This window comes from Podarcis vaucheri (genome assembly GCF_965113315.1).
Source record: "Podarcis vaucheri genome assembly, chromosome: 2".
In the NCBI taxonomy this organism is placed as follows: domain Eukaryota; kingdom Metazoa; phylum Chordata; class Lepidosauria; order Squamata; family Lacertidae; genus Podarcis; species Podarcis vaucheri.
This window is the reverse complement of record NC_138760.1, coordinates 68,119,683-68,136,985: the sequence shown is the minus strand read 5'-3', so window position 1 is coordinate 68,136,985 and position 17,303 is coordinate 68,119,683. Positions and strand designations below refer to the sequence as shown.

Here is a 17,303-nt window from a genome sequence, read left to right as displayed (position 1 = left end):
TGTGCTGAAATGGCTAAAATGACTGGAAGAATCAGAAATCAGGAAGACCAGAATTTTAATAAGGAATGGGGGAAATTTATAACATCTTAAAGACCACTGTAAACAGTTAAAATCGTTAGTAGGATTAGAATACCACTTGTAGTTTAATGGTGAATTTTGGATACAATGGAGAGATAAAAGATTTGGATTATTATGAAAGATGCGGGAGGAAATGATTAATAACAGGATGCGCAAAGGGGAGAAGAAAAGTCCAAGAGATTCCTTGGGATCTTGTTTTAATGTTGTATGTTGGACATGTGACTGTAAAATTTTAATCTGAAAAACCAAATAAACAAATTTTTAAAAAAGAAAAGAAGAAAAAGAAGACAGGCATTTGTGGGTAAATCTGTCCAGCTAATTTCTCAGAGGCTGGAAGCATCTGTAGCAACGTGGTACACGTGCAAATGTGGGGAGAATGACATGCACACAGAAATACCTCTGCAAGAATATGTTCACTGCTGGAAATAAGTTTACTCTGGATTGTGCATATATAGTGTGGCCTGCTTTGCATTGTCAAAGAAGGCACACATACCCCAAAATGAGGACAAAAATAGATACAAATCTGTACATGCAGGAGAGGAATGAAATGAGTGCACACAGGCACAGTCTCCAGTTCCTTGTAAGAAGCCCTGGAGTGGAGGAGACATGTCCAATGGCATCTGCTGCTGTGCCGTTGGTGGCAAATGAAGTTTAGCAGGACAAGGCACCATATTCATCAAAAAGCCACAATTCCATAATGCGGAGTAGAAGGAATGTTAGCAATCAGGACAGAAGTGCTAGCATTATAACCAGGAAAGCTAATGCAATAATGCCCATGCCTGAATGCATAGTCAGAACTGGAAAAATTAAGGTGTGGGTAGCCAGTGTAGGCGCTCCATATGTTGTAAATCTACATCATCCCTGACCATGATGGGGCTGAATTGTAGTTCTCAGCATTGGGGGGGGGGTACTGCTGGGCTAAAGCAGAGTGCAAGAATATGTTCACTGCTGGAAATAAGTTTACTCTGGATTGTGCATATATAGTGTGGCCTGCTTTGCATTGTCAAAGAAGGCACACATACCCCAAAATGAGGACAAAAATAGATACAAATCTGTACATGCTACTTCATATGTACACTTGCACATTTAGAAATCATTTCCGTAATTTAAATAGAAAAGTGGCCTATCTGCCTTTTCAATTTGCTGTCCAGGTGCTAGCCATTGATGAGCATCCTCAAGGCTCCTGCACTCCCTTCTTATATGTTTTTTAAAAATAGACTTCAGTAGGACAGCCCTTCAAAGAGAGAATGATTTCAAAGACTGACTTCCTGACAGCCCTTTCAAAGAGAGCAGTGTCATCTGTAAAGGTTGATACACATGGCCACCCTAGCTATAAAGCAATACTGCTGTGTTATCCACCAGCAGACTTTGTGCTGTAAAGCAAAGAGGTGGAAGCTGCAGTCCAACCACATCTGGAGGGTCAAGCTTCCTCAGGATCTGAACATACCTGGGTTGCTGTCTACACTCTACCAGCACTCCTCCGAAGCTTAATCTTCAGACACTGGCTGCAAAAGGTAGATCCTGGCTATGTGGGTTGAATGCCGAGCCAATGTCCCTACTTTTCTCACAGAAAACAAAGACTATATTTGCTGTGATTTGACAAAGGCCAAAGACTGTAACAGCAGAAAAATCATTTAATTATGGGAAGCCTCTTCTAAGACTAGAGATGCAAAGGGGTGGGTGACAAATGGGATTTTCCACCCTTCCTAGCACCCATTTTTTATGACTCTTCATTTCATGGATTTCATAGAATCATAGAATCATAGAGTTGGAAGAGACCACAAGGGCCATCGAGTCCAACCCCCTGCCAAGCAGGAAACACCATCAGAGCACTCCTGACATATGGTTGTCAAGCCTCTGCTTAAAGACCTCCAAAAAAGGAGACTCCACCACACTCCTTGGCAGCAAATTCCACTGTCGAACAGCTCTTACTGTCAGGAAGTTCTTCCTAATGTTTAGGTGGAATCTTCTTTCTTGTAGTTTGGATCCATTGCTCCGTGTCCGCTTCTCTGGAGCAACAGAAAACAACCTTTCTCCCTCCTCTATGTGACATCCTTTTATATATTTGAACATAGCCATCATATCACCCCTTAACCTCCTCTTCTCCAGGCTAAACATGCCCAGCTCCCTTAGCCATTCCTCATAAGGCATCATTTCCAGGCCTTTGACCATTTTGGTTGCCCTCCTCTGGACATGTTCCAGTTTGTCAGTGTCCTTCTTGAATTGTGGTGCCCAGAACTGGACACAGTACTCCAGGTGAGGTCTGACCAGAGCAGAATACAGTGGCACTATTACTTCCCTTGATCTAGATGCTATACTCCTATTGATGCAGCCCAGAATTGCATTGGCTTTTTTAGCTGCCGTGTCACACTGTTGGCTCATGTCAAGTTTGTGGTCAACCAAGACTCCTAGATCCTTTTCACATGTACTGCTCTCAAGCCAGGTGTCACCCATCTTGTATTTGTGTCTCTCATTTTTTTTGCCCAAGTGCAATGGATTTCCATTTTTCCCAATTGCCATCTGTCAGCCACATGGAATGACGGCAGAATACAAGTCAGGTGGCAACCCTGGAGCCTCAGGCTCTCAAATGATTGTGGCTTGGACTCATCTGCGACTGGATCTCTGAACTTCTTTTTTAAAGCAGCAACAGGCTTTTGATCAACGGCCCTGAGGAAGGGTTTGATCCTTTCTCTTCCTGCCATTTCCATGACATAAATCCTTCCCCTATTTTCTCCACCGGGAGGCTTGATGGCATTATCCCACACTGTCTCGGGGATTTCCCCATCACTTTCCTTATCACAAAGTCTGGTCTTTGGGGGAAGTGGGGCTTTTTTGTGTGTAAGACCCTCCCTATCAGCTGTAACTGAGAAACCTGGATTTGCTGGTATGTAGCTGAATCTCACCCCTCAAATATTTGCAGTCTGGATGCACCCTCAGTCATGGATCTCCCGTGTCACATTGTAATGTTAACAAAATGAAAATGGTAGTTATTTCTATATTCCAAAGGATTTGGAATACCTGGTTACAGAGGCCTATCAATCATGCAGACGTTCCCCAGGAACAATAAAACAGCTTTGTGGTTAGAATACGTAGCCCTTTAAGGAATGTGGCATGGAATAATAGTCTTTCCAAAACTGAATCACATTTTTCCTCAGTGAATTATTCACTGAATGGTGACGTACTTCAGCATACCCCTCTGGGCTAGAGGGGAGCCCTTTAAATTACTTTTGGATCCTCTTCAAAAACCACCGAAGAAGAGCTGTCTATGGCCTCCGCTGGGGAATTCCCCATCTCCTAAGCTAAAAGTAAGCTTAGGCGTGCCTTCTTCCTCACATTCGATTAAAGCACCCCGAAAGGATCTTTTGGACCCCCCTCTCTTACTTATCTGAGTGAGTAGTCAAAGAGGACATTTTAACTCCTTATTTTGGACATTGTGGGAGTTTGGGAGGGGGTTACCTAGCTTGTGGTATATAGCTCAGAATTTGATCACAAGAAGCTGAAATCTCTCTCTACTCCCTGCTGGCTCCCCACTCCCAGCTTGTGAGCTAGAAGAACGTATACTGTTGGTTCTGTGCCTCTGACCTAGTATAGGAAACACATCATATGAGAGTCCATGTTTATAGAACAGACTATCTGGAAGGTGGTGAAATGTCCTTCATTTGAGGTTTTAAAGCAAAGGTTGGGTGTCCATCTCTCATGGATGCTTTAGTTGAGATTCCTGCATTGTAGGATGTTGTAGGTGACCATCGGGGTACCTTCCAACTCTACAGTTCTGTGATTCTATGAACAAACCAATGTTTATTTGAGCAGCCTTGGTGATGTCAAACTGGCCAGCTGGTCAGCTAAAGAGAAGGGGTTTTTTTGTCTACTTTTCCTATGGCACAAGCATGGGGAATAAAAAGAGAATCTTGATAATCACTGGGTTGGAATAAAAGGAAGAGATGAGAAGAGATTTACTGGTGGGTCTAAAAAACACTCTTGGCTCTGAGAAGTGCAAGAGGAACTCATTAATTCATGTCTCATGGTTGAAGACTCCCCAAACAGGAGCTTGACCTACCTGCATAGCTTCCAGCCCATGCTTTTAAGACCTGCCCTCTTCATGCAGCCATTGGTGGAAGGTAGTCTTTCAAAATCCTACATTAAGCTTCTTGGTAATGTCCCTCACCTATAGCACTGTCCTTCCTGACTGAGATTTGGTTGTCTTTTCACATTCGTAATGTTAACGGTGTTCTCGAAGCTACAAACATGAGTCTGACCAAACTGCGGGAGGCAGTGGAAGACAGGAGTGCCTGGCGTGTTCTGGTCCATGGGGTCACGAAGAGTCGGACACGACTAAACGACTAAACAACAACAACAGATGTTAACATAAAATATATTCAGCTCAGCAGTAGTTCCCTACACTTTTCAGTATAATTTATTATCCTCTGAATTGTATTTTAAAGTTTGTTACTGGTCGGAATTTCTGTTACTGTTTTATGATATTTGTATATCGTTTTAAGATTGCTATGATATGTCCCGCACTCTGGCAAGAAGGGAAGGGTAAAAGAATTGTGCAGGGAACCTACCCACACCAGCATCAATCCAGCACTGAACATTATTAATGATAAGCAACATCTCCTGCTCTGAGAGGAAAAGAGGATCCAAGTGGCGGAGAAGAACTGACAGCAGTTCTTGGCCAAGAGGACCAACTCCTCTTCCTCCTGCTATTTCCATTGACCAGGTTGTGTATGTATGAGAAAAAGCTGCTTGATATACAGTTCTAAGGTTGATTTTCTAATACAAGTAGTGTACTGTTTTTAAAAAACCCAACACGAGAACCACGCCCCATTTCTCACCACCATTTTTCATGACTTCTCTCTCATCCATGCATATAATTTAGGAGCTGGGTGCTCCTCAGGTGACCAGATGCCATGCAGCAGCAGGGCAGGGCTCCTGCACCTCCAACGGGTTGTGCAAATGAGGAAAGTTCTTTGGACACCACTTTCCCAATCCCTGCAGCACATGATAAAGCAGCATTGCCAAAATTCCTTCTTCTATGCAACTCTTAAAAGTGCAGAAGCTCCCTTCTCTCTGCAGCCAGGCACATACAGGCAGATTTTTTTAAAAAAAGAGACAATGGCCAGCAGATCTTCTACCCCCCACCCCCAGCTACATCTGGTTGCAATGCTGCTTTTGGACTGGGGCTAGTGACAAAGTTGCTCCAAAGATAAAGTGTGTCTGGGACACTGTTTAGCTGACAGAATGGAAAGGCAGCCCTGCCAAGCCTGTGAGAACCAGCTTATTACACCTGTTATAGGCCTTGCTCACCCCACCCCCGAGGGCACCCCCATTTTATTTCATGCTCATTTTAGAAGAGGGATCCTGTGGAATCCGGAAGCTTGCTTGATTTCATTTTTAGCCACTAGTGTAGTATAAACACTGACAACTGGGAAACACTGGCCTGCGAGAACAGTCTTTACCAAAGGTGTCATGGGCTTTGAAGACGCTCGAACTCAGGACGCAAGGGAGAAACGTGCTAAGTGCAAGGCACTCTTGGCAAACCCTCACCGTGATCAACTCCCGCCTGGAAACCTATGTCCCCACGGTGGAAGGACGTCAGGATCCAGAACTTATGGACTCACTGTTAAAACTGTGTTTATGGCAGCTTACTCGGCTACGAGTGGTGGCCCTCTTGCTCTGCAATTCCTCTAAAAAAATCGAAGAAAAATCTCATGGAGACTTCCTTCACTGGGCCAAGGAAAGCCTTGTTTTTAAAAAGGAAACAGACTATTTTATATAGAGAGCTTCCATCGAATCCCCCGCACACCACCTGGGGGAAGGACAGGCAATTGCACAGCTTGCTCATTAATTATTATTATTTATTTCTGCACCGTTTTATATTTTTAAGGAGGGGGGGGGAATCACAAAGCAGTTTACAACCTGCATTAAAACATCCAAAAATCAAAATTTTTAAAAAATCCAGAAGAAAGTCAAATATAAGAGAAAGCCTGTTCCACACCTAAGTCAGCAGCCTACGGGATCAGGCTAGAAAGCGACCCGCCTAGCAGTTGCCCTGGTCGGCGATGCCAGCTAAGCTCGCCCGCGCGGGCTTTCCCCTCGCCCCGCCGCTTCCTTTCTTGGGCTGGCGGCTCCCTTCGCTCTCTTGAGGTTTTTCGAGACGCCGTCCTTGCGCGCGGGGGCGGCTGGGAGGAAGCAGCTCGCTGATTAGCCGCTCGGCTTATCAATCACGCGCCGGGGGAATTCCAGAGGGGCGGTCCTTCTGACTCACGCTTCCTTCCTCAGGAGAGAGACAGAGAGAGAGAGGAAGCGGAGCGCGAGTGGGGAGGGCGGGGGGGAAAGGGGAGATGCCCGCGGCTCAGAGCCCACTAGATCCGGGAGCTGATTGGGTCCCCGTCGCAGGATCTCCCGCAGGTACGATCGGGGCATCCATTAGCCCAAGCCAGCCTCATTTCATTTCTCCTTTCCTACGGGGAAAGAAATGCCCCCCCCCTACTTGTCCCTGTGGGGATAGAAGGGATGCTTTACGCTTAAGGTCGGAGGGGATGGATGCTTAGCAACGGGCTTGTGGTGTTTTCTTGGGAGGGGGGCGACCAAATGGTGCGCCTCCTCTTCCGCGGCTCCTTGTGCCCCAGAACTCCGGTCCTGGGAAAGCAAATGAAAATAAGGTCAGCCCACCTTAAGAACGGAGACCCCGCTCCCTAAAGCGGGGAGGTGTCAGGGGTTGAAGTTCTGTAAAAGTTGAGACCCCGTTTCTCCCGGTGCCTGGTGGGTTCTGTGTTCCGTGAGAGGAGTTGTTTGCAACGTTCCCAACAGGACGCAGGCACAAGTGGCTCGTGCAAGGTTTCACAAACGCACCTGTGTGCTGTGTGTATCTCCTTTGGAGTTATCAACAGGGAACCTGTCACACACTCCATAGTGCTGGATAACAAACGCGATTTTTAGCTGAGGGGTTTATTGCCCCTGTTTTGTTGAATTGACTGAAGGGTTTCTTTATTTCAAGGCTCTCTACAGTGGCAGTAACAGAATGCACAGGTCATGTTTGCAGGGTAGTGATTGTTAAAGGAGGTCAGATCCAGGGTCGGATTTGGGTTTGATGAGGCCCTAAACTACTGAAGCTAATGGGGCCCTTTAGAAGTCCAGCTGTCTTTTGTCAGCAACAAATTGTCGCTGGTTTTTGTGTTGAATATATGCTATATATGGTAATTTATGGACCTAATAGGTATCTAAAGCCATTTGCACATAACAAAATATGTATTTTATCGAAGTAATTGTTGAACTGAAATACAATTAAGTAGTATGTTAATAGTGAAATACAATTAAGAAGAAATATATTAATGGTGAAATAATTATTAAGCTCTAACTTAAAATGATTTTTTATTCATAACAAACAATCATGCAAACACATTGGCATTGGGCAATAACAAAAGTTCCTTTAGAAACAAAATTTTCAAAGACTCATAATCTAGTCTCTAGAAACTTGCTATAATATGAAATAATAGGTGTAAATATATGATGCAAACTACTAATAATTATAAATAGCAGAATGTAGGCACCCTATATATAGAAATGAGCAAACCAGTGATATTTTAGGGAGCAGGCTAGCAGGCGGGGCCCATTACTTACATCATAGGAGCCTACACAACACAAAACACTGTCGCTGTATGTAGGTTTTATTTTATTTGTTTTTTATCTCATATTTAGGATATGTACATCCATTTTTTTCCCCTTTAAATTTCTTGGGGTGGGGGCCCAAGAGCATGGGGCCCTAAGCTATAGCTTGTTTAGCTTATATGCAAATCCGGCACTGGTCATATCTTTTGCTTTAATGAGGCTACAATCTTCTATGTGGGAGTAAGCACCATTGAATTCACTTGGATTAACCTCTGAGTGATCATGCCTTGGGTTGTGCTGAGAAAAACACGTTCAGGTTTAAAGATTGTTCCAGACTGCGATTCCACATAAATAAGTAAAATTATTTACTGATTTGCTGAGTGTTGCTCGTGGCTGAACATATGCATATGTTTTTAACGCATTTTTAGTCTGTCCTTAATGAAGGCATAGGCACATCAATATAAGCACTGAAATACAATGCTATGCAACAAAGACCTGTTATTATAAGATTAAAAAATACCACTGGACAGCTCATGTGGTTAGAGCATAGTGCTGATAACCAGTGGCATGCAGTGACATTTTTCATCAGGGCCAGAGGCGCCAGCTTGCGAGGGCGATGGAGGGGGCAGGGTGACGTGTGCATGTGGCCATCACCCCCCCCCCAAGCTGGGCAAAAGCTTCCTGGGCTTTGGGAATGAGGCGACAGGCTTTAATATTTTAATTTACTCGGGACATTTAAGGGACTAACCTAGTTCCCCTAGTCCATTGACCGCATGCTACTGCTGATAACCATGGTTGCAGGGTCAATCCCCACATGGGACAGCTTAATATTCCTGCATTGTAGGGGGTTGGACTAGATCAGTGTTTCCCAACCACTGTTCCGCGGCACACTAGTGTGCCGCGAGATGTTGCCTGGTGTGCCGCGGGAAAAATTAATAAATTCGAAAGATATTTTTTTTAAAGTCAAATTTTCGATTGGGGCGCCGTCACTAGATGACCCCTGGGGTTCCCTCCCTCCCGCTCTGCGCCTCCCTCCTCCTCCTCCTCCTCCGGGGAGGCCCTTCCTGGCTCTCGGCCAAGGCTTGGCGGCTGCCACTCACTCACTCGCTCGCCCACCCGTCCCTCCATCCCTGCACCCGGCCTCTCCCCCTCCGTCCCCGGCGCGGGGGCTGCCGGGATCCATAGTCCCCTCGCCCTTGGGCTCCGCGCCCGCGCGGGGTGCGCAAACTACGTTTCCCAGCGTGGCCTGGCGGGCCGGGCGTTTTGTTTGAAGCGCTCTTCTCCCAGCCATGGAATGAGCACAGCGGCGGCGGCCGGGCGGGCAGGGGCTCTTCCGCGCAGACCCCGCGCAGCCTGCCTGCACCCCCGCGGAGATCGGGCGGCAGGATGGAGCCCGGGGATCCCCGCGGAGGCGGAGCGGCAAAGGCGGAGGCTGCCCCCCAGGTAGGGCTGCGTCGGGGGTTTTTTATTTTTGCAATGCTGCATCCGCGCCGGAGGGGACGCATTGGACCGCGGGGAGACCCCTTGGCGGGCGTGCAAGGCAATGCATGTGTGCAGGCGTTGCATGGAGTGCAGTGCAATGCAATGGCAACGCGGCGCCCTGCATGCATGCATGCAACTTCCACCGGCGCTCCGGACTTGGCAGGTGAGGGGGATCCCCAGTGGGCGGCAGAGAGAGCCGGGAGGGCGAAGGGGAGCCGGGGGGGAGCAGCGCTGCTCCCCAAGCCGAGCCCGGGGGGAAACTTTGGCGTCGTTGCGCCGGGTGTTGGAAGCGGAGGCTGGCGGGGGCCCCTCACCTGCAAAACCTGGTCGCCTCTCATATATTTCGTGCATTGCATTCATCGCCCGCTTTCTCCTCCAAGGAGCTCCCGGGGGCGCACGTGGTTCTCCCCGTGTTATCCTCGCAACAACAGCCCTGTGAGGTGGGTCAGGCGAGTGGCCCAAGGGGGCACCCAGGGATTGTCCTGGCCAGGTGGGGTGATTTGAACCCTGCTCTCTGCCCGGTCTTCGTCCTCATTTAGCCCCCACATGTGCATGACTGAGGTTTTCCCCCCTCGTCTTGGCTATGGTGTGAGTCTGTGCTGTTAATTAATGGGGTTCTGCCTTTGGAGAAGATGAGCCAGCCCTCAAGGAGGTGATTATGTAATTTGCTAGCAATTCATGTCCCTCCCGGCGTGACGCTGCGCGCTGACGTCACGGGGCTGTAATGGTGGTGTGCCTCAAGATTTTTTTCATGAAACAAGTGTGCCTTTGCCCAAAAAAGGTTGGGAAACACTGGACTAGATGATCCTCAGGATCCCTTCCATTGTAGAATTGAAATCTATGAACACGAAGAAAACATGATTAAGACTACAGTACACATGAGACGCAGCTCTTGCTGTGGGTTAAACCACAGAGCGTAGGGCTTGCCGATCAGAAGATCGGCAGTTCGAATCCCCGTGATGGGCTGAGCTCCTATTGCTTGGTCCCAGCTCCTGCGCAACCTAGCAGTTTGAAAGCATGTCAAAGTGCAAGTAGATAAATAGGTACCGCTCTGGCGGGAAGGTAAACAGCATTTGCGTGTGCTGCTCTAGTTCGCCAGAAGCAGCTTAGTCGTGCTGGCCACAGGACCCGGAAGCTGTACACCGGCTCCCTCGGCCAATAAAGCGAGCTGAGCACCGCAGCCCCAGAGTCGGTCATGACTGGACCTAATGGTCAGGGGTCCCTTTACCTTTACACTGTTGCATTACTCGTATAAACCAAATATGTTCTTCATAGAGTTGACTAGCTGTATTACGACTTAGAAACACCAAGACCCTGATCAAACAGATATGTTTTCAATTCTCAAAGGTATGGTGCCAACCATACCTCTAAGGGGGGCATTCCAAGGGGGGGGGGTCACCATGGCCACATAACTAGTAACACCTGATGGGGACACAAGGAAGGACCTCCTTTGAAGATCTCAATGCACAGGGAGGTGCTGATTCAAATGTTTAGGTCCCAGGTTATGACACCTAGGGCCCAATCCTGTTCATGTAGCCTCCGCTGATTGCAGTGGAGCTTACTCACAAATAAATGTGATTAGGATTGTAGCCTTAACTTCATGCATTTATTTCTGTCCTACCCTACTCCCCAGGAGCTCTGGCTGATATGCAGAGTGTTGTACAATCTCGTCTTCTCAGCACTTCTATGAGGTAGGCTAGACTGAAAGATAGTGGCTATCTAGTGAGCTTCTTGGGTGAGCAGGGAATTGAAGCCAACACTATAGCTATCACGCTACTCTGGCTTTTAATATCACTTTTGTGTTCTTCAGCTACTTTTCTTTTTCAAATTAGTGCAAGGAGGTATTATCCATGTTTTGCAGTTGGGGAAAATGAAGCCAAGGTTTAGTGGTTTCACTTTGTACGTGATAGTGACTCTAAAGCTGCAGGTCTATGCATGCTTATTTGAGTAAATGCTCCTGTGTGACTTATGTCTGGATAAACATGCATGAAATTGGATTGCAACCTTGCAAGCCCAAATAATGACACATGGTTCATTGTCAGTAACTTTAAATGAAACAGGAATTAAAAGAAAAGGAGTGTTGTTAATGTATGCCTGGTTCCAAACAATATCTTTCTACCCTTGAGAAAGAGTAGACAGGCCCTTCTAATTTTTTTCCACTATGTACTGGCTAATTGACTGATGAAAATATAAAGGATAAATAAAGGATAGAAATTATTCTCACCAGCTATTTGCCCTAATTCCAATAGCTGATACATGCTGAGGTATTTTGGCCAGCAGAATTTGTAAATGTTAAAAAAGTTAGATGCCCCCATAGTGTCTGCTCTCCTTTTCTAATTGCTACTGAAATACAGCAAAATGGAATAAAGGTATTTCCACTTAAACTTTTCCAATGAGAAATTTGCTGAAGTGGTCTTCCAGCAGGAAGCACATTTTGTAAATAACTGCGTATTCTGGGCATTGTGAATGGATATTTAGCTGTTTTTTTCTAGACCATTCAAAACAAACAAACCCATAGATCAGTTGTGTACCAATGTGAAGGTGATACAGAATTGCAGTGTGCAGAAAGTAGCAACTCAGAAAATGCCTTTACAAATGTCTTGGCACATGTTGTACAGATGACCAAATGCTACCACAGTAATAATGGAATACTATGTTGAAATTCTGGTGGTGAGTAAGCAATCCCAAGGATGGCATTATTAGATTACATATGTCAATGTATTTCTCCTCCTGTGATGCTGTTGGTTTTGTGAATTACCTAGCCTTCCCAAACTTGAATGGTTTGGTATTCCTGCATTCTTTTCAGGTAATCAGAATGTTACATGAGTAGTTAACTCTGGTCATGTAGCAAATGGAATTTTGACTATTGAATTATGTATCTGTACTTTCTTGTAAGGAAAGCTGACTTCATGGTTTCTCCTCTTGCGGATGAAATCATATTGGAAGGCTTCACTTCAAGGTAGCATTCTGATGGAGATATCCTGAGTTTCTAAGCTGTAGCGTTCATGAAGGTAAAACCCAGCTTTGTTATATGCAGTCATGTGCTTAGTGAACCCAAGAGAAGAGGGAAGTGTGTTATTGTTGCTTCTAGGCTCTTGTCAGTAATAGCTATTGTCTTGGAGCCTTTTCCATCAGTTTCTCAATGAATATATGTGTAGAATATATGTGAAGCTCATGTGATTCTATTTTTTTAATAATTTTTTTTATTGGTTTTTCACAATTTTTATAAACACAAACGTTACACAATACAAACAAACAAACACATAAACAAACATGTATAATTTTGAATCCTTATTTCTTAAACCTTACTTCACCGACTTCCCCATACCTCCCCTTTCTGCATCCCAATTTCTGAATTTGTTTCAGCAAATCCTGCCCTTGGTTTTATCGAATTTTCCCTTATTCTTTTCTTTTACTTAATCTTTTACAGCTGTAATCCCCTTTTTTCTAAAACCTCAACATTTTAGCATTCATTAATTTTACAATGTTTCTTAAGATAAATTTTAAATTTCTTCCAATCTTCATCCGCTGTCTCTTTCCCCTGGTCACGGATTCTGCCGGTCATTTCAGCCAGTCCCATGTAGTCTATCACCTTCATCTGCCATTCTTCCAGAAGCTCATGTGATTCTAAGTGATGTATATAATATTTAGTGACTTCAGAAAGTCTAATATGGGGGTGGTAGTGTTTAAATGGTTAATTGAAGATTATTTTGCCTGCAGCAAACTTGGAGGATCTATATTGACAATTACCACCAGAATTTGTATATTGCAAGTTGCATAGAGTTGGAGAGGGGTAAATTTGATGCTTATAAATGTGCAAAGAGAGGTGCTAATTTTAATACCATTATGGTGTGTTTGATAAGTTGATCAGAACTTGTGGTCTTGCTGGCTGTTTCTATTCTGTTTGACACAAAAAGGATTGGGTACCTGACAGGCTCTTTTTCTTTTCCCCATGTGGTTTTCTGTTTGAAGGTGAAGGTTTAGAGTAGGCCTGGAGGGAACCTATGCCCCTCCAGATGTTGCTGAACTGCTACTGCCATCTTCACTGACCATTCACCATGCTTGCTGGGACTGATGTGGGTTATAGTTCAGGAACATCTGGAGAGCCACAGTTTCCGCAGTCTGGTTTAGAATCCATTGCATCGGGACCTAAACTTTGGGAAAGTGCTTAATGCAATTTTGTGTTTCACTTTCTGTGACATTTTTCTGAACTTCATATTTGTCAGGGCCTCAGGAACAGAGGCACAGGGGAGAGAGGAAATGGAGAGCGAAGGGGAAGAATCGGAGGGCAGCGTAGGGGGGTATAGCAGTGACCCGAGAGATTCCATGAGCTTCTCCAGCGAATCAGAAGATTCCCAGAAGGAGGTGCCGATGGTCAGGGCAAGGGGGGCCAGCGGGGACTCCCAAAGCAGCAGCTGGAGATCAGGACCAGCTTCCCCACCAGAGCGTAGTGGGGGGGAAGAGTCCCAGGTGTCAGGGCCAGCGTCTCCTCCAGCAGGGAGAGAAGATGAGTCGAGACTGACCACGCCTCTATCGGAGAGTGGGGGAACGGAGGGGAGGTCAAGTCCAGCTAGCCTCCCCGAAGGGGGAAGCAGTGACAGGAGCAGTGTAACGGTCAGGAGGAAGGTGGCCGGCTGGGCGCGCGCGCCAAGTTCAAATGTACAGGCGCGCGGGACAGCAGAAAGCTCGGATTGGGAACCAGGTCCTAAAGCCCGCCGGAGGCAGCGGGAAGACTCAGGGGACTCAGCGTCAGAAGAGTCTAGGAAGGGCGAGACCCCAGCGGACAGGCGGGCCCAGAGGAGGAAAGAGCGGAGGAAGAGGTGGAGCAAGGCTAGAGTCTTAAACTGGTGTCTGGGGGGAGGTGACTCAGATGGAGCTTCAGCGGTCTAGAGTTTCAGACGTAGAGCTGCACGCTGCGGCTGTAAAAACGAAAATGAACTTCAATAAAGACTTTTGTATATAACAACGAACTGGCGTTGGTCCTTTGTGAGCTGGGACCTTGGGCAGCTCTGACAATATTCTATTAGGGATGTCTGATAAACAAAATTCTAAAGCCAAGAAACTGGGATAGAAAAACTAGGAGCCAAATGTCTTTTGGGACATGAGTTGTGGGCGCCAAAACAGAATGTCTAGTCGCCATGGAGGGGCAGCAACACTTTTTATTTATTATTTTGATAAGCATTAACTAATACACAGTTCATATAAATAACACATTGTTGACATATTGTTAATATCACATCTTAGCAGAAATTGTTAATACATGTTTAATTTGGTGTTTGCATTAAAAACATTGGTACCAAACTTTAGTTTTCAAAACACTCTACTCTTTCTTGTTAAACTCCTTTACATATTGTCTATCCTTAACATATACTCCGAGGCTTCAAAGCACATACATTTCAGTAATCCTTGAGTGTCAGCCAGGCACAAAAAATGGCATCCAGACTTTTTGAGGTGCTCCCAAATGGAGAATATTTAGGGACAAAATGCGCCTGACACCCTGCTAATTTCGAACCCGGCAGCCAAGGGAAGCTGCAGTTCCTATTGAAAGTTTGTGAATGTGTTTCTCTCTAATTACAATCTCTTTAGTAAAATTATAATTGTTCTCTTAATTGCGTTTTGCTCTCTCTGTGTTTAAATAGAAGAATCGCTTTAGTTTTTTATGATCTATTGTTACCAGATGGAACAGAGATGAGTTGCAAGTTTAATTCTTAAAAGATTTGACAGGTCCTGGCCACATTTGATGCTCTGAAGCACATGGAGTTTTGCTGTGCTTGTGTGCGTAGGCATGTGGGTTTTTCAGTGCAAAGGTCAGTGTATAGTGTGCCTTCTTTCAGGTTGAGCAAAGCATGACTTGTGGGAGGAAGGAAGCATGTTGCCAACTGCTGCAGTTGCATCCAAATATCAGCATACTAGATCTTTGCCAGCATAAGTTGGAGCAATGTTGATCCATCTTCCATTATTTTTAACGCACACTTAGCCTCATGCACTTTTTAGCCTCATCCTGTGTCATATCCTTTCCGCACTCCCTTCATTGACCCTCTTGTGATTTTGTTTTCTATACCGAAGTGTTAGTATGAATGTCAGAAAACTGCAACCTTGTCGGACTTGCAAAAAAATTTTTAGACCTGCATTTAAGGTTGTTGTTGTTGTTTTAATTGCGAGCTGCTTTGAAAGTCTTCAGATGAATAAAGTGTGAAAACAAAATAATCTTCAAAGCAGCCGCGACACATCTTGAATTTAAAGCAAATAGCGTACTAAAATTAAAAAAAATCTGAAAGAAAATAGTAATAAGACCTGGGCAAATGAAAATACTTAAAGTACATAAGGGTCAACGCTAGGCAAGCCTTATTTGGGAGCGCATTCCACAGCTGAGATGTTGTCATAGAAAGCGTATTCTTAATTTTATTAAGCATTTTTAATATCCTGCCTTTCCAACAAAATATTGCTGATGGTAACTGAAAAGGAAATTTGTACTAGTGCAAGCAATGTTTTCCTATATATGCCTATTCAGGAGTAAGTTCCACAGAGTTTGTTCCCAGGTAAGTAGGTGTAGGATAGCAGTCTAAAACACTCCATATAAATTACACACAGAGACAGAGAACGAACTGTACAAATATGTACAATTCTTTAAGTCCCTCTCCTGAAAATCTATTGATTTGATTTTCTACCAGATAGTATTTTGTGCATCTTCTTGCCATTCCACAGATGGCAGGTGTCATCACAGAGGAGATGTTTGTCCACATCTTGTACACACAGGTACATAAAAAGTGTTACCCCCCCCAAAAAATAGAGAGGTTTAGTTACCACATGCAGATTTTATGAAGATTTGGTTGACTGATCCATTCGCACTCACACATGAATGAATTGACTAAGGCTGTACACCTGTGCACACATACCTGGGGAAAAGTCTCATTAAACAGAGTAAACATGCATAGGGTTGCATTTCTGTGCGGATTGTGCCCAGAGTTTCTTTATACCAGTTGAAATGCTGTGTTTCATCTGAGGAGTACTGGTTTGTCAACCAGGATTTATTTGGATTTGTGCACTAACACTTCAATCTTGAGTTTTCTCTACACCAGCGTTTTCCAGGCTTTTCAGCTTGGTGATGCATGGGTTCAAATTTACCCATCAACTTATTGTCAGATGAATTTTGGAGCTTAGGTCTCTGGCAGCCAACAGTTTCATTCATTTTAACTGTAGGTTTGCCTGTTCTTGAGACATCCAAGCAAAAATTTACTTAACATGGAATTTGTTAAAATATTTATAGTTATTTACTATTTTGTTTATAGGAATGTAAGAGTTCCAACCACCAATTTGCAGGATATTGCTTCATAAGCTGTTTAAAAAAAATAAAAAATGAATACAGCTGTGCAAGCAGTGCTAGATGTAACAAACTTCAACTCACCCTTGGTTTAACTGTTAATTAACTTGGCGGTAGATTCAGTGATGGCTCACCATGGGATCCTTGTGCAGGGAGTATTACAGCTCGCTTCTGGTGCTCAGGTTCCAAAGGCCGTGGTGATCACTCAGGGCTCCTCCTTGTGTGAGCACTTTGTGGCGGGCCATCACTGCTAGCAGTTCCCAAGTGCTTTTTTGAGCTTTTCCATCATTTTGTTACAGGTGTCAAAGCAGCCTTATGATATACCAACCGAGCAAAAGAGTTGTAAGGGGTATTAATTGTATCAGTTAAGTATTACAAGCCATAGTTATTTTGGGTTTGCTTATAAAGCATGTGACCCATTTGCGCAGGGTTTATGACCTGCAGGTTGGGAAATGCTGTTCTAGATTATACTTGTATATCCAGTTCGTTACCAAAACAGATGCAGTTGTTTCAGCCTTGGGGCCTGTAAACACTTCCAGTGGAACAATCCTGTGTAATGATGCTAGGCTCCATCTTACGTCAGTGCCAGCCAGCATAGCCAATTGGGGATGGTGAGTGCTAGAGTTCCTGATGTATGCAAGCAACTTTTTTTTTGCTACTTAAAGGGAATGTGATGGGAATGTAGAACTCTCTGTATGGAGATTTTCTCCATTCTCTAGCACAGCATCAACAAGTTCTTCTGGTCTACAAAAGCCAGATACTCTCTGTTGCATATGCATGAGTATCACTTACTGGCCCATACTATGTGAGC

General features: G+C 44.8%; 1 protein-coding gene across 6 annotated transcripts in view; it reads left to right on the top strand.

The window, feature by feature from the left end:
- Positions 1 to 3,332: 3,332 nt before the first annotated feature.
- Positions 3,333 to 17,303, top strand: part of TNIP1 (TNFAIP3 interacting protein 1) — a 55,970-nt gene continuing 41,999 nt past the window's right edge. For 4 of the 6 annotated variants that reach the window (XM_082211777.1, XM_082211774.1, XM_082211775.1 and 1 more), the window contains exon 1: positions 6,344 to 6,489. Coding sequence is in view for 1 of the 6 variants with exons in the window: in XM_082211776.1 (XP_082067902.1) it covers positions 6,423 to 6,489 (67 nt within the window). In the remaining 5 variants the exon portion in view is untranslated. Of the gene's footprint in view, positions 3,468 to 6,343; positions 6,490 to 17,303 lie in introns of those variants that run through there. The other 2 variants (XM_082211773.1, XM_082211776.1) reach the window with 2 other exon arrangements.